Here is a 21921-nt window from a genome sequence, read left to right on the forward strand (position 1 = left end):
ATAATAATACGATTCAATTATATCTTTACATTAAAAACAAAGTCTCAGAATTGGTCATTCCAATAAATGTTATACCCCTTGATCTTCAAGAATAGGACTTGCAAATATGGAAGTATAGATTAGACAAATTGTTTAACCTGAGCATAACCCCAAAACTAAGGACTTATTAGCCATTGATTAGAGTTGAAAAATAAATGCTGTGCTCATGAAATGGCATGCTTTGAGCACTACTGAAACATGCTATTTTCTACTGAAAAATGAATGCCTTATGCTGCATTTGCTATAGACCTATTGTTTATCAAGATATTAAAGTCGTCACAAAAAGGTCATGTGCAGCTGTTTAAAGGGCAAATCCACAGATGGAACAATAACAAAACGTTCGCCCTGCCTCTGTTATGGTAAAACGCTGAGGGATGGGCCTGGAGAAATGTAACCACTCTCAGATTAATAGACAGAGCTATGGATGCAAGGACTGACCATCCATGATATCAACATTATTGTTTTAACATGTTATGAGGCTATACAGTGTTTACATTTATAATGTTTACAAACATTGGAGGAAAACCAGCTTATATGTTGGGTTCTCATGGAGTATGATAGTTGAACTAAGCTCAATGAGGCATTTATAAGTTATATTCTTCAAGAATCAATGGATATATAATTTGTATGTCCAAAAATAGTTTTAGTAACTACAGATTACCCTTTTTAAGTCTATCAAAAGTGTGCAAGTTTGAGAATGTCCTATGGATTTCTTTTCTTTTTTATCAGCATGAATTAAATTGAGCAATAAAAGCCCCACTTTTATTCCATAGGCTGGGATCTGCACTGTGCAGCTGTTAAGAGCTCATTGTTCACTTGGCTGTCCACTGGTTTCAAAAACAATGATTGATAGGCAGCTTAAACTTCTTGAATTCAACCATTATTGGGTTGAAATACACATTTAGATTTGTGAACAGCCATCCACAACCACCACAATCCGTAAGGCGTAAATAGCTAAATGAGAGAGCAGCAGTGTGATTCACATCAATGTGCTATGTAGATAACAATAAGTAATATCCGTATTGCCGTAGACTACACCACTGCTGTCATCCTTACCTCCAAGTGTTTATTCAAGTTGGATCATCTTTGGATGCCGACAGCAGTCATACCATTGGAAGACACAGCTTGGACTGTAGCCTACAAAAGCTTATTCCTGCTTTTTTCTCACGATCCATCAAACGTATTTAGTGTGTCATCATAGTGGTCTCTGACTTGTGGTCAGACTCTCTCAGGTGGAACAAACTTAAACTTGTACCCTTTTTCAATGCTGATATGACTGTCATTGAGAAAAGTGTTAACAAAAATTCTGCAAAGATCCTTTCTGAATTTAAAAGTAATCCTCTAAGTAATCAAGTTTTTCAAAAGTATCTAATCTGATTACAATATTTTTGCTGGTCGCATTAGTTACTGTTTTTGTTGTTGTAATGTATATGTAATCCCCAAAACTGCCCGTAACACTCAGTCCTACACTCTGAGTCTCTGTAATCACATGCCCTCTCTCTCGTCTTGTCATCTGCAGGTGGAGTTCGAGGCGGTGAAGTTGGAGCTCACCCACAAGGAGGAGCAAGACGACGTTCTCCGGGCCCAGCTGGAGGAGGCGGCGCAGCTAAGGGAGATCGCCGAGCGTCAGCTGGACGAGGCCCTGGAGGCCCTCAAGGAGGAGAGGGAGCAGAAGAACACCCTGAGGAGGGAGCTCTCGGCCCTAGCCCTCAACCCCTTCGACTCGGTCACACACCTGGAGATGCAGCTGGATGACAGTGGAGGGGGCCGGGAGCACGAAAAGGATAGCGGTTGCAACGACGGCCCGGGGTCTGGTTGCGCTCCTCCTAACCCCAAGGCTAATGGGCATGTCCAGCGCTTCCCCGCCCCCAGGAACAGTGACGTGTTTCTGAGGCCTGCCCCTGGCCTGGTGTCTGACCTGCTCAGTGAGTTGCACCTCTCTGACGGACAGAAACTCAAACAGCAACTCATGCAGGTACGCAATGGGATCAAAACCACGTACGTACTGGTACATACTGTATGGACACTAACTCATTTCAAGTAATCATCTGTTTGTCTTCTCTTTCAGTAAAGAATTGTTGGAATTAAAAAAGATTGTAACAGATGGTCTGTAGACTAGTGGTTACGTGTGTCAATGTCTAGATTTAGTTCTCTGATCAGCAGTACTTCTTGCCATGGCGATGTCCTATATATGAGTTGTAAAGGTTTCAGTCAGGTAAGCTTCCTGCTATAGACCACATCCTGCTACAGATATCATTGGATCACTTAGTGTGACTGTACTGTCAGTAACTGTTTGAAACGGCCTATCAAACACCACATTGCACATTCAATTACCACTTTTCTACACTTTCTTTTAGCTCTACAGTATGCTCTGTCCCAACCAATAATTTATTGTCCTATTTCAGTTGTGTAAATGTATAATTTATAAAGCACTCAGCCGGGGGTAGGTATGCTGCCGCCCAGGCCCAGCAGATGTTAGGAGTACTGAACGAGCATGTTGAGGCTGTGTGGCTCGAGTGCTGCTCCACGTCATGAATAATGCAGTGAGATTGAAGGCACTGGATGGTGGAATGTGTGTGTACCGTCTCAGAGAGAACCTCTGCTTTTGTCTCAGCAAAGATTGATCAACCTGGAGAAATGTATTACTGACATTTGTCTCGTATTGAATGTGCCATTTAGTTCAGCCACCCAAATGCTTGCTACAGTAATCTGAGGCATAATTGGCACTTTGAAATGCCATGAGAAATGGATAATAGAAAATTGCATTTTATGCATTCTACTATATATTTACAGTACCAGTGAAAGGTTTGGACACCTACTAATTCAAGTTTTTTTTTGTTTTTTTTCTACATTGTAGAATAATAGTGAAGACATCAAAACTATGAAATGACACATGGAATCATGTAACTAAAAAAGTGTTAAACAAATCAAAATGTATTTTATATTCTTCGAAGTAGCCACCCTTTGCCTTGATGACAGCTGTACACTTTTGGCATTCTTTCAGCCAGTTTCATGAGGAAAGCTTTTCCAACAGTCTTGAAGGAGTATGCACATATGCTGAGCACCTGTTGGCTGCTTTTCCTTCACTCTGTGGTCCAACTCATCCCAAACCATTTCAATTGGATTGAGATCACGTGATTGTGGAGGCCAGGTCATCTGATGCAGCACCATCACTCTCCTTGGTCAAATAACCCTAACACAGATTGGAGGTGTGCTTTGGATAATTGTCCTGTTAAAAAAACAAATGATAGTCCCACTAAGTGCAAACCCAGATGGGATGGAGTATCGCTGCACAATGCTGTGGTAGCCATGCTCGTTAAGTGTGCCTTGAATTCTAAATAAATCACTGACAGTGTCACCAGCAAAGCACCCCCACACCATCACACCTCCATGCTTCACGGTGGGAACCACACATGCAGAGATCATCCGTTCACCAACTCTTCGTCTCACGAAGACACGGCGGTTGGACCCAAAAATTTCCACCGGTCTAATGTCCATTGCTTGTGTTTCTTGGCCTAAGCAAATCTCTTCTTATTGGTGTCCTTTAGTAGTGGTTTCTTTGCAGCAATACGACCATGAAGGCCTGATTCACGCAGTCTCCTCTGAACAGTTGATGTTGAGATGTCTGTTACTTGAACTCTGTGAAGCATTTATTTGGGCTGCAATTTCTGAGGCTGGTAACTCTAATGAACTTATCCTCTGCAGCAGAGGTAACTCTGGGTCTTCCTTTCCTGTGGCGGTCCTCATGAGAGACAGTTTTATCATAGCACTTGATGGTTTTTGTGACTGCACTTGAAGAAACTTTAAAAGTAATTGAATTTTTCCGGATTGACTGACCTTCATGTCTTAAAGTAATGATGGACTGTTGTTTGTCTTTGCTTATTTGAGCTGTTCTTGCCATAGTATGGACTTGGTCTTTTACCAAACAGGGCGTACTGTCAAATTGCAGCTACTGATTGTGAGGATTCGTTCAGTTAGCCACTTGCATGAACACAGAAATTGGTTTATAGAACAGCACAGAAAGAAAATAAGAAATTAGTTATAAGAAAAACGTAGAAAATGTCCATCAGTGGCCTACTTTGAATAATCTCAAATATAAAATATTTTCTGATTTGTTTAACACTTTTTTGTTTACTACATGATTCCATATGTGTTAATTCATAGTTTTGAAGTCTTCACTATTATTCTACAATGTAGAAAATAGTAAAAAATTAAGAAAAACCCTTGAATGAGTAGGTGTGTCCAAATGTTTGACTGGTACTGTAGCTATAATGCGTCTTTCAAGTATAGATGTTTTAGTCTTTTCTGTTTCTCCATGTCTCTTTCCCCAGGCTGAGAGGGATAAGACTGGTCTGGCCAACACGGTCCAGGACCTCCAGAGGCAGTTGGAGCTGTCCCAGCAGGCCTTCAGTGAGCAGGAAGACAATGTGGGCTCCCTGACCCAGCAGCTGGAGGCCGTGCAGCTGCAGAAACACATCCTGCCCCAGGGGAAGGCAGCGGGCGACCAGGGGGACGGGAGCACCAGGACCCTGGAGAACGGGGCGAATGACTATGACTATGAGCTGGATGTGAAGAGCACAGAGGTGCTGGAGGCCCGGATGAAGGAGGCCGGCGAGGAGCTGCTGAAGTTGCGTGTGGAGCTGTCTCAGGCAGGGAAACGTTACTCAGCCCTGGAGCAGAGCTGCCGGCAGGAGAAGGAGCGGTGGAGGGGAGAGGCCCATGAGCTGGCTGAGAAGATCCGCCAGTGCATCAAGTCCAGCCGGCAGGACCAGGAGCGCATCAGCGAGCTGGAGAAGGAGATCGGCGCGACGAGGAAAGTGGCTACTGATTCTGAGGGTCATCTCAGCGTGGCACAGGAGGAGCTGCTGGCCTTCTCTGAGGAGCTGGCCAACCTCTACCACCACATCTGTGTGTGCAACAACCTCACGCCCAAACGCGTCACCCTGGACTACTACCGCGACGGTGCCAGGGGCCAGTCAGGGGGGAGTGGAGGGAAGTCCAACCACCTGCACCCCCATCCCCATCATGGACGTAACAAGCGACGCTCCAATGAGTTGTTTGCGAAAGCAGTGCATGGAGGGGATGGAGACAGCAGGCCTGGTACTCCCCAGGACTCCTGTGACAACTCCCCTACACCACGCTGCTCCTCCCCCGCCCCAGTCTGCCCCAGCTCCCCCACCATGGACTTCAGGGACCCCTCCAACGTCCGCAACCTGGTGGCTGTCATCCGCTGCCAGATCAAACACCTCCAGGTGCGAGTGCCGTCGCCATATTGTCTTCCACTCAACATACATATTTAATGGCCACTTCAGTTAGGTCATAGTCTGCTGAATTCTGATCCCACAGTACAGAATGTGTTATTTCTTCTCCGAAAGCTTTTAAGCAGCTTGTCTGGCGCTTGGCATCGATCGGGAAAGCGGATATCTTTAGATTGTAGAGAGTAGTAGACCACTAAGACTACATATGTAATAATATTTCATTTGCGGGTATTTGTCCTCCTTTATGAGGATCATTTTGGCATCCTTGCTTTGTTTTGGTTGATAAACTTTGATAAAGGCTGGGACGCTAACCAATTCTAACACGTGTCGTGCTGAGTGGCCCATCACTTTAGTGAAACTGAAAGTCATACCTATTAACGATACTAGCACAATCACTCATGGTTTGTGAACTGCCTGCCCTAGGTGGCGGTGGACCTGTGTCGCCAGAGGGGTACGTTGCCCTATTCGGGAGGGATCAGCTGTGGAGGGGAGCTGGAAAGCGAGGCCCTCATGGAGGAGGTGCTGAAGCTCAAGTCTCTCCTCAGCACCAAGAGAGAGCAGATCGCCACGCTGAGGACGGTCCTCAAAGCCAACAAACAGGTACAGCACTGCAGACAAATCACTCAATGGGCACGCCAAGTTGAACACACACACACACACACACGACACACACAACCAATCAGACCCCGAAAGGTCACCGTAAATCACTATTGATCTTGAAATCGGTCATCAATGAGCGGTGTCTATTTTAATGTTGAAAATAAGTTTAATTCCCTGGCGGATCTATTCTTCCATTCAGGGTTTGTCTGGCTGAATGACTCTCAGCCTGACCAATCCATGACCTGTAATCCTCAGACCAAAGTTGGTAGAGAACATTCTAACTCGATAACAACTGAACATTTTAATAGGACTTCCTCTGGCCTTTCTCCATTGTTTTGCTTGCTGTGAAGGTTTTCATCCTGTTCTATTTCCTTGGGTATCTGACCCATAGCAACAACAGTAAAGTTTTGCTCCAACTTTCTGTCAATGAACCCCTTCTGACAGCTAGATCCACCAGTCTGCCTGCAGGGGACGTTCCTTTGTTCAATTCAGTCTTCAATCTTTTTTTGCGATCAATATTTTTTTTTTCTTTCCATGAACATCTGAAATGATATTCCCTAAGATGAGGGGGAAGGGGTAGGCTAGACGTCATTGGATGGTCTGAGTGTAGAGGTGGAGAGCTGTAGTTGGAGAATGATGACGTCTTCCTCAGAGATCTTCCAGTACACTGCTCCTTTCTCCCCTCTACTCTGTATGCATCCCGACATGGCTGACCTGATTCTGCTGTCAACTGCTTCTCTCTCTCATTCTCGCTCTCTCTCATTCTCGCTCTCTCTCATTCTCGCTCTCTCACTCGCTCTCACACACGCAAACACACGCTGTAAGGCTAATCTTTGCTCGATTAGGGTAGCCTCTCTGTCACGGGTTTGCCACTGAATTCAGATGTCTGGCTCTCCTTTTCTACTGTGAGAAATGTAGACAGAACTATAATATTTATTCACTTAATATGATTATACTTCTGCTTAAGCTTTCTTTGTTCCCCACAGTGGCACACTGCTAGAAAAGTAATTTCATTCAGTAAAGTTTGCAAGCCTCATTAAGCAGTATCATGTCTGACTGTACTGATGAATGCCAATGGACTTTATAAGTAAGATATTTACCAATACATTCTTGGTCATTTGCTTTGACAGGGTACATGCTGTAGTTCTTGCTTCTGTTTAATTGAAGGGTTGATATTTTCATCTCTACAAATATGTCCCATCTGTCTTAATTTTGTCAATAAAAATCGTGACAAATATTCGTGAAACACTTATTTTTCAGAGGCAATTGACAAGACTATAACTGGCTAAATAGAACCAGAAAAAAACTAAAATGATTTTATTTCAGTTGAGGAAAATGAGACTAGACAAAATTCTCCGACTACTAAGTGGACAAGAGTTTTGGAGAGATTGAGAGCTTTCCAGTGATGAGCACAGTTAATATGAGCAGCACAGATGCACTCCGGCTCGGCCTCTGATTATACACATCACGCAGACGACGCTCTTGCTTCCCCGTAGCTAACCAGTCTGCTTTCTAGTTAGCTACCCTTTGCCTGGTTAGAAAACAATCACAGCATTCCCACTGGGCGAAACCTGGTTCAATCAGTGTTTCCATGTCATTTCAACCAAACTATGCATTGTGATGACGTTGAATCAATGTGGAAAACTGATAGAATTTGCAAAAAGTCATCAACGTAAAGGAATTTTGTATTTTATCACCCAACATTTAACCTAAATCCAATGACGGGGTGAAATTCTTGGTTGATATCTCGTTGAATTCACATTGACAACCATATCTGAATCTAAACTAGACGTTGAACTGACGTTTGTGCCTAGTGGATTGAGTTTAATAGTAAAACAAGTCTCGCTACAGTGCATTCAGAAAGTATTCAGACCCCTTGACTTTTTCCATATTTTGTTACATTACAGCCTTATTCTAAAATGTATTAAATTGTTTTTCCCCCCCCTCAATCTACACACAATACACCATAATGACAAAGCAAAAACTGTATTTTAGAATTTTGGGCAAATGTGTTAAAAATAAAGAACGAAAATATCACATTTACATAAGTATTCAGACCCTTTACTCAGCACTTAGTTGAAGCACCTTTTGGCAGAGATTACAGCCTCGAGTCTTCTTGGGTATGACGCTACAAGCTTGGCACACCTGTATTTGGAAAGTTTCTCCCATTCCTCTCTGCAGATCCTCTCAAGCTCTGTCAGGTTAGATGGGGAGCATCGCTGCACAGCTATTTTCAGGTCTCTCCAGAGATGTTTGATCGGGTTCAAGTCCAGGCTCTGGCTGGGCCACTCAAGGACATTCAGACACTTGTCCCGAAGCCACTCCTGCGTTGTCTTGGCTGTGCGCTTAGGGTCGTCGTCCTTTTGGAAGGTGAACCTTTGCCCCAGTCTGAGATCCTGAGCGCTCTGGAGCAGGTTTTCATCAAGGATCTCTCTGTACTTTCCTCCGTTCATCTTTCCCTCGATCCTGACTAGTCTCCCAGTCCCTGCCGCTGAAAAACATCCCCACAGCATGATGCTGCCACCACCATGCTTCACCGTAGGGATGGTGTCAGGTTTCCTCCAGACGTGACACTTAGCATTCAGGCCAAAGAGTTCAATTTTGGTTTCATCAGACCAGAAATACTTGTTTCTCATGGTCTGAGAGTCCTTTAAGTGCCGGGCTGTCATGTGCCTTTTACTGAGGAGTGGCTTCCGTCTGGCCAGCTCTAGGAAGAGTCTTGGTGGTTCCAAACTTCTTCCATTTAAGAATGATTGAGGCCACTGTGTTCTTAGGGACCTTCAATGCTGCAGAAATGTTTTGGTACCCTTCCCCAGATCTGCCTCGACACAATCCTGTCTCCAGAGCTCTACGGACAATTCCTTTGACCTCATGGCTTGGTTTTTGCTCTGACATGCACTGTCAACTATGGGACCGTATATAAACAGGTGTGTGCCTTTCCAAATCATGTCCAATCAATTTAATTTACAACTGGTGGATTCCATTCAGGTTGTAGAAACATCTCAAGGATGATCATTGGAAACAGGATGCACCTGAGCTAAATTGAGTTTCATAGCAAAGGGTCTGAATACTTATGTAAATAAGGTATTTGTGTTTTTTAGTTGAATTACATTTGCAAACATTTCTAAACTTGTTTTTGCTTTGTCATAAGGGGTTATTGTGTGTTGATTGAGGGGGAAAATGATTTAATCCATTTTAGAGTAAGGCTGTAATGTAACAATGTGAAAAGTCTGCCTACTTTTCTATGCTCAAGGGAGAGAAAAACAGTCTTTGAATTTGTAGTCTCGCTCAACCCTCCCCCTTTCCCCACTGCATTGCATAGCCAGGTTCTGTAGCCAAGCCTCCCTGTTTTCCTCAGAGAAAACAGGTTGATTCTAACCCTTACCTTTCAAAAGATAGGACCCGTAATACCGGCGCTACGTTTTTTCTTTCTATTTTGCATTTTTGCCTTTTTTTAAAAAGTTATCTAATTTTCTTTAGTAATTAGTTTTTTACATTTATTTTACCCGTTTTTTTTTCTCCCCAATTTCGTGGTATCGATTGTCTCGTCGCTGCAACTCCCATACAGACTTGGGAGAGGCAAAGGTCGACATCCGTGTGTCCTCCAAAACACAACCCAACCATGCTGCACTGCTTCGTGACACAATGCCCACCTAACCCGGAAGCCAGCCGCACCAATGTGTCGGAGGAAACACCGTACACCTGGTGACCGTGTCAGCGTGCACTGCGCCCGGCACGCCACAGGAGTCGCTAGTACGCGATGGGACAAGGACATCCCAGCAGGCCAAACCCTCCCCGAACCCTGACGACGCTGGGCCAATTGTGCGTCGCCCCATGGGTCTCCTGGTCGCGTCCGGCTGCGACTGAGCCTGGACTCGAACCAGAATCTCTAGTGGCACAGCTAGCCCTGCGATGCAGTGCCTTAGACCACTGCACCACTCTGGAGGCCCGCATTTTACATTCATAAAGCATATCGCGGGCCGTTCCTAAAACCAGGCTAGTTGCGGGCTGGACCGTTTAACCATATGTTTAGGCTACACCTTGTTCAGTCATGTTACGTCATTAGCTAGCTATAGATAACAACCTGGGGCGCGTTCAGTGGGACGCAACGTTTTGGAACATTCAGATAGCCTATTTCTATGTAGAACAAACATGCCTCTGACATGTTGAATAAGGAATAACATTGGTTCTATTCATTGAATTTCGATCTGCAATGTTGGAAAACGTTATGCAACTGAATGTGACCCTGGTGACATTACCAGTAGCCTATATGCAAACATTTGGTGGCACAGAAAGAAAGGAAAAAGGATGGCAAACAATTTGACTCAATTCCTCTTGGTTCTACACTGTCTGACTGGGTATGTAACTTTTATTTTGAGTTAATGTGGACCTAGTGACTCAGACTTGAGCACTTGGACCAGGACTCGAGCACTGGGACTCGGACTTCAGCCATAGGGACTCGTGACTTGGACTCGAGCACAGGGGACTTTGGACTCGATTCGGACTTTAAGTTTAGTGACGGAGGTGCAACCCATAATACTTTGCGGCACCATCTGGTGATTGTGGCGCTGTCTCGCTCGCTCTCTCTTACGTCTGTTTGGTTTGTATGTAATGTGCAATATCTATGTAAGCTTTATTAGGAATTTACATGGCCAGATAAATCTTATAGATGTTTGTCATATTTCTGCTGTTGGGAAGAGAATGGGGTGGTATGCAGAACAATATCTTGGTAGGACAAGGTTATGTACGTTTGTGCACATGGCAGTCAGTGATTTCAGTTTACTATAGGTTAATGAGGTAATGCATAAATGATGTGACTAAAATGAAAGGGCATTTAGTTGACTAAAATGGCCCACTGTTTTTGTAATTTTGACGGCAAATGGACTAAATCATTATTCAAATGACAAAAATTTGACTGACTTATTTAGTCAAAATGATTACAACTAGACTAAATCTAAATAGAGTGCCAGAATTACCAGTGCCCTATCTATGCAATCATGGTAGGTTTTTTGTTAAGTTGCACTGACAGATGAGAGGTAAACTTTGAAGTGTGTTTTGTTCTTGATATTACAGCTGGGGAAAAAAACTATCAAACAAGCCATAATGTTTCTATTCCAGACAGCAGAGTTGGCTCTGAGCAACCTGAAGACCAAGTACGAGACAGAGAAGAGCATGGTGTCTGAGACCATGGTGAAGCTGAGGAACGAGCTTAAGGCCCTGAAGGAGGACGCTGCCACCTTCTCCTCACTGAGGGTCATGTTCACCAGCAGGTACAGTCATTGATTTACTCTCCTTTCATACTGAACAAAAATAGAAACATAACATGTTAAGTGTTGGTCCCATGTTTCATGAGCTGAAATAAAAGATCCCAGAAATGTTCATACGCACAAAAAGCTTATTTCTCTCTTTTTTGTGCACGAATTTGTTTACATCCCTGTTAGTGAGCATTTCTCCTTTGCCAAGATAATCCATCCACCTGACAGGTGTGGCATATCAAGAGGCTGATTAAACAGCATGATCATTACACAGGTGCACCTTGTGCTGGGGACAATAGAAGGCCGCTCTAAAATGTGCAGTTTTGTCACACAATGCTACAGCTGTCTCATGTTTTGAGGGGGCGTGCAATTGGCATGCTGACTGCAGGAATGTCCACCAGAGCTGTTGCCAGAGAATGTAATGTTCATTTCTCTACCATAAGCCGCCTCCAATGTCAACATGTAACCACACCAGCCCAAGACCTCCACATCCGCCTTCACCTGTGGGATTGTCTGAGACCAGCCACCTGGACAGCTGATGAAACCGAGGAGTATTTCTGTCTGTAATAATGCCCATTTTTGAGGGGGGAAACTCATTCTGATTGTCTGGGCCTGGGTCCCAAGTGTGTGGGCCTGAAATCCATAGATTAGGGCCTGATGAATTGTATTTTAATTGACTGATTTCCTTATATGAACTGTAACTCATAACTCAGTAAAATCATTGAAGTTGTTGCATGTTGCGTTTATTTTTGTTCAGTATATATTCACAATCACAGAGAACCTGAGTTGGAGAAGCACTGTTTTTATTTCTTAATTTGACAATTTAGAAACAGAATTCAGTCTTACAAGTGGATACGCTCCATTTCAAATCTCTGAGGATAACACAGGAAAAAGTATTTACACTTTGCATCAATTAGTGTTACGCTACAATCAAAAATGTACATATTGTGTGACATTTGTCCAAAGTCCTGTGGTAGGCCTTGTTTTACATTACTGTTCTTGGCCTTGTTTTCACTCGGCCTGCACATCCACAGACTAGCCTAGCCTACCGCTGCTGCTGTGAGCAGATGTAGACCTAGCAGTGGACATCCACAGACTAGCCTAGCCTACCGCTGCTGCTGTGAGCAGATGTAGACCTAGCAGTGGACATCCACAGACTAGCCTAGCCTACCGCTGCTGCTGTGAGCAGATGTAGACCTAGCAGTGGACATCCACAGACTAGCCTAGCCTACCGCTGCTGCTGTGAGCAGATGTAGACCTAGCAGTGCACATCCACAGACTAGCCTAGCCTACCACTGCTGCTGTGAGCAGATGTAGACCTATCAGTGGACAGACTCCCTCCACTGGAACTAATTGTTCTCCAGCTTAAATCAGCTAAAGTTAATTGTCATGCTTAGTGTTTGTGCTCCTGTGGCTCTTGTTTAGATGAGACAATCCGACGTGTCATGCCATGGTAGACTAGAGTTTGGGTACGTCCCAAATGGAGCCCTATCCCTTTATGCTGCACTACGTTTGAACCAGAGCCCTATGGGCGTTGGTTTAAAGGAGCGCACTAAATAGGGGATAGGCTGCCATTTTGAGACGCGTACTAGACATTGTCACTACAGTGTCGTCTAATCAGATTAGAGTCCTCTTACCACTCTGCAGTCCGCAACAATCCATCTTCTCACGTGCAGATTAACACGCACATGCACTGCCCTGTTTGGAGCCTCAGCCTGGAACGACCTGTCCGTCATGTCAGGACAGGGAAAGCGACTCCACGCAATGTTCCCTTCTCCCTCCCCACCCCTCTCTGTAGGGATAGCTGCTAGCAACCAAGAGTAGACCGAGACAGAATTAACCTGTGCAGAATGTAGGCTATGCCCCTGACTCACTTGCGGTGCTCTGTTTGTTGGTAGGCAGATACAGTATTTGTTTTTGAGTTTTAGCATGTATATCCTTCATTAGTGTGTGGCAGGACAAAGGGATTTGTTATGTGTCTTGATGCTGGTTACACTGTTCTGGACTACTGTTTTTGTATTTCTAAGGTTTGTCCTTAGTAGATGTGGGTGTTTACCTGGGGTAAACGTAGATTTCATTTCTTCCCAGTACGGGACCTCCTGTGTGTGTGCACTTGACATTTTTATGTGCTTAATCATAGAATTACATAATACACTGTGTGTACAAAACGTACAATATTGAGTTGCACCCCCTTTTGCCCTCAGAACAGCCTGAATTCATTGGGGCATGGACACTACAATAAGCTCGGTCTCTTCTCTAGGGGCAGTAAATGAGCTGACGTTTGATTAGGCCTAGCATTTGAAAGACCCTGTCTGATTCTGACTGACAGCATTGAGCACTGACCCTCTTGAAATGACTTGGTAAACTTTGTGTAATGGTGCCACCAAGTGGACATTTAGAGCAACTTCCCCACAGTGCCATGTTGACCTCACTCAGAAATTGTAACTATTATTCAACGAATTCAGAAATGAAACGTAGCTTTTCTCTTGGGTTTGTCTGTGATCTTACTGTCGGTCTTCTCATTGACCAAACATTACCATCACCTTCCTAATATTTAGTTGCACCCCCTTTTTCCCCTCAGAACAGTCTCAATTCATTGGGGCATTGACTATGACGTGTCAAAAGTGTTCCACAGGGATGCTGGCCCATGTTGACTCCAAAGCTTCCCACAGTTGTCAAGTTGGCTGGATTTCCTTTGGGTGGGTGACTGTTCTTGATACACACGGGAAACTATTAAGCATGAAAAACCCAGTAGCGTTGCAATTCTTGACACACTCAAACCAGTGCGCCTGGCACCTACTACCATACCCCGTTCAAAGGCACTTTAAATCATTCGTCTTGCCCATTCAGTCTGTTGTCTCAAGACTTAGAAATTATTCTTTAACCTGTCTCCTCCCCTTCATCTACACTGATTTGAAGTGGATTTAACACATGACATCCATAAGGGGTCAAAGCTTTCACCTGCATTCACCTGGTCAGTCTGTCATGGAAAGAGCAGGTGTTCTTAATGTTTTGTGTGCTCGGTGTATGTCTCATCTTCCTCTCTGTGTTTTCATCATAGCTGTTGAGATATAAAAAATATAATTCAGATTATTTGTTTTGTCTGATTGTACAGTTCCTATAACATATTTATCTGTCTAACATGTCTACTAAATGTGTGTGATTGTGTTGCTCTAACATGCATGTGTCTCTAGGTGTGACCAGTATGTCACCCAGCTGGATGAGATGCAGAGGCAGCTAGCGGTGGCTGAGGATGAGAAGAAGACCCTGAACTCCCTGCTCCGCATGGCCATCCAGCAGAAGCTGGCCCTGACCCAGCGTCTGGAGGACCTGGAGGCCCCTCTGTCCCCCCACAGCCTCGGCAGCAGCCCCCGCCGCGCCAGGGCCAAGGAGCTAGGCAGCAAGACGGGCCGGAGCCCCCGCCGCAACAGCCCCCGCTCCAGCCCGGTCCTCACCAACAACGTGCCCAGCACCGCCACCCATCACCTCCGAGCCCTCACCCGCAGCTTCCACACCAGCCCTGTAAGAACCCGGTCTTCCTCCACCACTACCTCCTTCCATCCTGACCCTCTTCCTCCCCTATATACCTCTTCCTCCTCTACCTGAACCGCTCCCCGACCACACGGAGGAGCCAAGCTCCACAGGGATGCCACGTTCATTAGAAGTTGTAGTGTCACTGATGTGTTCCAAGCAGGGCTGAGTCCTTGGGAGGAACAGGATGACACCCAGTCTGACTCCCGTAGAGGGTCTTCCAGCTCCCTGGGTAGTGCCGTCTTTGGCCGTGCTTTTGTAAGGGGTGGCAGAGGGGCTTTAGGCCCTAATCGTGAAGGCACCTTTTTCTCCAATCGTACTTTGTGCTCCTCGTCCTCTGCCTCCAGAGTAAAGTCTTTCAATTCCAGATCGATAGAGAATCTGGCCTCGTCCAGGTCTTGCTGTGTCCCTTCTGTCAACATATTGGACCAACAGGGCACTGTTAAGCCAGTGTTAAAGCCAACCTTGGAGGTTTCTGTTCGTAGAAAACAACACAACGTTGTTTACAAATCAAGTTCTTCAGAGATGACATCCACAAGCTCTTCCCGTTCAAGTTCTGCTCCAACCTCAAGGTGCCTTACAGCAGCTCCCCTCTCTCCTGCCAGTCAGACCAGTAGAGCTGGGTAAAAGACCAGACAGGCCCCAGGCCCAGGTCATCGATACACTGAAGAATCAGAGAGTAGTTTGAGTAGGTCTGGTTCTAGAGGCACCAGTGATCCTCACCCACAACCAGCCAGGGTTTGTAGGTCACAGCCCAGTGAATCACGCTCATGCAACCAATGACAATTTGGCGTTTCGTCAACATAAGTTTTCTCTAGTCACAAATAGTCGTAACCATTAACCAACTACCTTTACACACCTTCAGCAGTGCTGAAGAATTAAGCCCAGGTTAGAGAAAGTAAACAAGCAAAATGCAATACACCCGGCCTCAGCACTGGTTTTGTACTAATAGCACCACATAGTCCCAGAAACTATTGTCAATTGCCAACCTCTTCATACCTGTTGTCTTAATCATTTGTTGTGTTTTGCTGTGCTGTTTGGATCGGTGACCGTATCCTTTTTCAGTTTGTTTTGGTCCTTTGGTTTATTACTAAATGTCCTTTTTTTATGCATCTGCCTCCCCGTCTCTGCAGCGGTGAAACCAGTCAGCCATCATGATCTCCCCTGTATTCTCCATGTCGACCTCCTGAAACAAACGCCTTCCCTCCTGAAGTCATCATTCCTCCCAAGACATCCTCTTCATCCCAGACCTTCTCTTACTCTGCTCATCAGACCAAGTGGACTGGCTGCTCCTAACACATCTCCCCACCTTCTGTATCAACCAAAGATGCCTACCTGCATGCAACCAGTAAAGGAGTGTAAAAGAAGCAAAAGAAGCTCATTTTATTTATATTTTTATCAAGTAAAGGACTGTTTTCCTGACCGGCACAGTATTATCTACCCTTTATTTTTCCTGCTGTTGACATGTATGTATGTATGTATGTATGTATGTATGTATGTATGTATGTATGTATGTATGTATGTATGTATGTATGCATGCAAGGTTATATATTCCACTTTTATGCTGCTGCATGTCTTTTGACACTAGTGAAGACTTTCAGCCTAGCAACATGTCAAAGCCTGTCTGGAAACGGGCTTCTCCCAGTGGTGTCAGACCGCATCCCCGTTAGACAACTGCTGCTTAGCCTGACCACTATCCCTATATTAGTGCACTACTTTTGACCAGGGCTCATAGGGATTTGGTCAAAAGTAGGGCAGTAGGTAGGGAATAGTGTGCCATTTCGGACGTGCCCCATATCAACACAGGTTTCATGGGCATCCCCCCCAAAAAAATGGCAGCCTTACTAACCATATTGAAATACTAAAAGCACAGGGAAGAGTCTTGTCTCGCTCTTGTCTTGATGTTTATTTATTCCTCTAGCTCTTTGCATTTTCTACCGGCTATAACTGTTAAATCCTTGTCTTTATTCTTTGACGTACCTCACTGTTCGGCTTCGGCCTACCAGCCATGCCCTTCAGTCAGGAGATCAATACCACTGATTGAAATTACAAAGCCATAGTCTCAGGACTCAAGGTTAATATCACAGTTGAATTAACTAGCTCAGAAAAGATTTGGGCGATATGTGATTAGCATGCTTCATTCCAAGCTATGCACGTAGTTCAGCAGAGCCTGCGTGATATCACTCCTGCTCTGAGACTGAAGACCCTGCAGACATCTTGTTCTTCAGGACCTCGTGAGGCTGATGGTTCCATACAAATGTAATTATTACTACAGGCATCTATTCATTCTAATTGTATTGGATGGATCTTCTCTCTCCTGGCAGCAGAGCATCTGTGGTCTTGGGTCTTCTTCTACAGGTGCCCTGCAGGACCACACTGCCAGCCTCAGTACAGAACCAATGGGATAACAGGATCTGAGCAGCAGATCTACATATGATCATATCTAGTAGCCTAACCTACATGTTTTTTGGAGATGGCCTCTTTTTATCTTATTTAAATATTCTAAAAATGTCTGAGGTCAACTCTGTACAATTGTGTTTAGTGAAGGTCAATACATGATGCTAATTGGTGGTTCTAATTTTTGAAATAGTGCCTTGGTTTTTCTCCTCTGCCTCCGGTCAGCTGATTTTAGGCGAAGTCTTTTTAAAGATGAACAGTATTATTCAACACTGTTGATGTGTGTAGTGTATCTTATTTATATGATTATGGAGCGTTTATTTGTTTGCTTTTGAGGAAACGAATAGGCTCTTCTTTTGGTGCATCATTGAGTAGTATGAGTTTGTACATTTTTCAGCACTTTGATCCCCCATTTTCTCACTCTTTTCACCAATGTGTTTGTACATGTATTGTAAATGTAACTGATCATCATACATCAATATGTATTATGTGGACAATGTATCTTATCTGTAAATTGATTTTGTGTCGATACAACCCAAATGGTGTTCATAAATTTCTGTGCATGTAAAGTAAGTTAATTTTATTGACCTGTGCACCACTTATTGTGTGATGGAGAATAAAGGAACACCACTGTGTATGTAATTGTTGGGTTTATGGTATTCTAATCAAACTGTTTTCCTTTTTAAAATGTATTTTGAGTGCTTTCCCCTAATGACTTGGCAATTCAGAAGCAGAGGTAATGCTACTTTTGAAGCACGTTATGTAGCCAATTTATTTGATGTTTCATTCGTTACATTGTATCTGACGTATCCCTTGGATTCACACAACTTATTGTGATTGGTTCAATGAAGTCCAGGCCCTTCCCCTTTACACCAGGGGGCGTAGAGTGAGAAGCCCCTGACTGCAGTTCGCAATGTGGGCAGAGTAAAACGCGTTTAATGTGAACCGTTCTCCTTTAGTGATGGCATTCTGGCTCTTTTCAGTGAGCCGGCTCTTTTGGCTCCCAAACGGCTCTTTAAAAAATATATATATATGTTTTGCATTTTTTCAAGTCAAACCGTTTGCGATAGTTTGACTATGATTGGTGTTAAAACAATTCTAATCAAATTATTAAATGAAATCATACTCTACCTTAACCACAATGTATTTAAAAATGCATTGGTTTGTTATGAAAAAGAATGCTATTAAACATTTGCATAACTTTTTAATGTATATAAACAGTGCATAAAAATCTGACCATTTTTAAAACGAATACAATCTGAACAGCATAATAGAATATTGCACCATATCAAAGACAAATAATGTGCAAAACTGCAGCATCCCACTTAAAACATTAAACTGGTCCCTCTTTTCTCTCTCTCCTTTATTGCCATGTTATAACCAGCAGCGCACAGCATTGCTGACCATAAGCTTTTTTGAGAGATTTGCATTCAGAAATGCAAGCTGTCTCACTTTCGAGGGGCTGATGCGGTTTCTTCTCTCAGTAATTATTTGTCCCGTTTTCGAGAAGACCCCCTCAGAGGGAACGGATGTGGCCACTACGCAGAGTCTCCCTGTCATGACTTTAGTAAGCCGTGGGTAGATAGAGGCCTTGTTCTTCCACCAGCTCAGAGGATCTGCAGATCTTTGGAGGAGGGGCTCCTCCAAATCGGATCGGACCTCCATTATGTCATCTGCTGAGGGATTCCTTCGTGCTGCATCCCCAGTTGCTCTCTCGTCAAACAGCATCCAAACAGCAGACGTTTGTGGCACTACTGCTGGTGCTTCTGCTCCATTTGATCCCTCTTCCTGTTGCCCTGGTGCCTGAGCCAGCTGACTGCTGGGGCTGTCCCTCCATCTGATCCCTCTTCTTCCTGTCACCCTGGTGCCTGAGCCAGCTGACTGCTGGGGCTGTCCCTCCCTGCTGCTGAGGTTATTCTTTGAAGAGCCTCATCAATCGCTCTGGCATCACTGAAGGCTAACTTCTTAAACCTGGGGTCAAGTGCAGCGGTTTCTGATAGCACGTGATTATATTCCATTCTGTGGAACTTTCTGTCCATTGATGAACATAGGGTGTCCATCAACTCTGTCACATGTCCTGTGGTTCCATTTGCTTCTCTCTGGCGGCTGGCTGTGATTCGCTGCAGACCCTTTACACAGGAGTATCATTTTTGAGGCTGTCACATAGCTGAAAAGAGAGAACAGTAACTTATTAGTTCAGGTTCATGTTTTGTCTACTGATACTACATTCTCATCTACTGCTCATATACATATAAAATACTGGATTAAATAATGTAGTAATAACTGCTTACTGTACCTCTCTCCACTGATCTCCACAGTGACCTGCTCAAAGGGTTCCAGGACTCTGCACACCTCCTCCACCACCTCCCATTCCTCTTGGGTCAGAGCATCAACAGGTGCATTGACAATGGCCAGGGTAGAGATGATGGCATCCTTTGCCTCAGGAAACCGCATCAACATATAAAATGTTGAATTCCACCTTGTAGTGCAGTCTTGTTTAGGCCTCAGCTCAGGCATCCCCATCTGGCGTTGTGTAGACTTTAGTTTTTCAGCACCTACTGTGCTCCTGTGGAAGTATTCCACAGCTGCTTTCACTTTGTCCACAGTGGGCTTCATCACCTTTAGAGCATCTCTTACGATCAGGTTGATTGTGTGGGCAAGACATGGATGATGGGTCCATTTTAAAATGTTCATGGCTTTGGTTATGTTAGCTGCATTGTCGCTAACACAACAGACCACTTTTCCATCTACTTCCCATTCTCTGGCCACTCTCAACAGTTCCTCTGCCAAGTTCTCCGAGGCACGTCTGTCGCTGAACTCAAAGCAGTCCAGAAGACAGCTAGACATCGAAAAATCTTAAATAAAGTGATATGTAACCGACATGTAAGTGGTTACTCTTGATATCCAGCAGTCAGTGGTAAGGCAAACTGCAATAGCTTTTTGGACTCTTTCCGCACTGAAGCCTGTGTGCTCCCGTACAGGAATAAGGGATTTTGAAAGGGTTTTACTGCTTGGAATTGTGTACATCGGATTTAGACTATTGCTATCATTTCTAAAACCTCTGTCCTCCACGATCGAAAATGGCTGGAAATCAGTGGAAATCAATTTAGCCAATGCAATATCAATTTGGCCTTGTTTTGCTACAGACATAGGCTTTGGCATAAACTGGTCCATAGAAGTGCGTTGCTGTGGGTCGCGGAGTAGGCCTACTTGACTGAGTGGATTATCACTAGCAGGCCCGCTAGTTTCTCAAAGCTCCGCTACAGCTAGCTTCACAGTTGGGTGCACAGTTTGTATATGCCGGTGTAGGTTGTGCGTAGAACCGGCTTTATATGAGATTTGTTTTTGGCAAATTCTACACTGTGATCTAACATTGTCTACATTATTAAAATGCATCCAAATGCTACTGTGCTTCCGACTCATTTTCCAGCTGTTGTTTTCACAGCTGTCCTTCCTCTCTCCTCGGCTGCTAAGTGTGTGACTGTGAGTGAGTTGGCTCGGCTCTCCCTCACGCGTCTTTGGTTCATTGGTTGACACTGCGCGTCTGATTGACAGGAACAACAAGTGAGGCTGTTAGTCTGAGCAGACAGTCAGAACAAATGTGTGTGCGCTTGAGGATCTATATTATTTATTAGTTAATTCTATTCATTTAAATATTTTTATTATTCATATCTTATTTTTGTATATTTTTATAAATACCGTTGAAGTCGGAAGTTTACATACACTTATGTTGGTGTCATTAACTAGTTTTTCAACCACTCCACAAATGTCTTGTTAACAAACTATAGTTTTGGCAAGTCGGTTAGGACATCTGCTTTGTGCATGACACAAGTCATTTTTCCAACAATTGTTTACAGACAGATTATTTCACTTATAGTTCACTATATCACAATTCCAGTGGGTCAGACGTTTACATACACTAAGTTGACTGTGCCTTTGAACAGCTTGGAAAATTCCAGAAAATGATGTCATGGCTTTAGAAGCTTCTGATAGGCTAAATTACATAATTTGAGTCAATTGGAGGTGTACCTTCAAACTCAGCAGTGCCTCTTTGCTTGACATCATGGGAAAATCTAAAGAAATCAGCCAAGACCTCAGAAAAAAATTGTAGACCTCCGAAGTGTGGTTCATCCTTGGGAGCAATTTCCAAACGCCTGAAGGTACCACGTTCATCTGTACAAACAATAGTACGCAAGTATAAACACCATGGGACCACGCAGCCGTCATACCGCTCAGGAAGGAGACGTGTTCTGTCTCCTAGAGATGAACGTACTTTGGTGCGAAAAGTGCAAATCAATCTCAGAACAACAGCAAAGGACCTTGTGAAGATGCTGGAGGAAACAGGTATAAAAGTATCTATATCCACAGTAAAATGAGTCCTATATCAACATAACCTGAAAGGCCGCTCAGCAAGGAAGAAGCCACTGCTCCAAAACTGCCATAAAAAAGACAGACTACGGTTTGCAACAAAGATCATACTTTGTGGAGAAATGTCCTCTGGTCTGATGAAACAAAAATAGAACTGTTTGGCCATAATGACCATCGTTATGTTTGGAGGAAAAAGGGGGAGGCTTGCAAGCCAAAGAACACCATTCCAACCATGAAACATGGGGGTGGCAGCATCATGTTGTGGGGGTGCTTTGCTGCAGGACGGACTGGTGCACTTCACAAAATAGATGCCATCATGAGGACGGAAAATTATGTGGATATATTGAAGCAACATCTCAAGACATCAGTCAGGAAGTTGAAGCTTGGTCACAAATGGGTCTTCCAAATGGACAATGACCCCAAGCATACTTCCAAAGCTGTGGCAAAATGGCTTAAGGACAACAAAGTCAAGG

The 21921-nt window shown here is 44.1% G+C and overlaps 1 protein-coding gene across 2 annotated transcripts in view; it reads left to right on the top strand.

Moving 5' to 3' along the window:
- LOC115168090 (protein bicaudal D homolog 2) overlaps positions 1–17719 on the top strand; it is a 29218-nt gene extending 11499 nt beyond the window's left edge. The window contains exons 5-10 of one of the 2 annotated variants that reach the window (XM_029722994.1): positions 1559–2014; positions 4371–5291; positions 5721–5897; positions 11016–11167; positions 14347–14674; positions 15817–17719. In XM_029722994.1, the coding sequence (XP_029578854.1) occupies positions 1559–2014; positions 4371–5291; positions 5721–5897; positions 11016–11167; positions 14347–14674; positions 15817–15822 (2040 nt within the window). In that variant the 3' untranslated portion in view covers positions 15823–17719. The remainder of the gene's footprint in view (positions 1–1558; positions 2015–4370; positions 5292–5720; positions 5898–11015; positions 11168–14346; positions 14675–15816) is intronic. The other variant, XM_029722995.1, reaches the window with a different exon arrangement.
- Positions 17720–21921: the final 4202 nt, after the last annotated feature.

The sequence above is a fragment of the Salmo trutta genome, chromosome 30 (assembly GCF_901001165.1).
Source record: "Salmo trutta chromosome 30, fSalTru1.1, whole genome shotgun sequence".
Lineage (NCBI taxonomy): Eukaryota > Metazoa > Chordata > Actinopteri > Salmoniformes > Salmonidae > Salmo > Salmo trutta.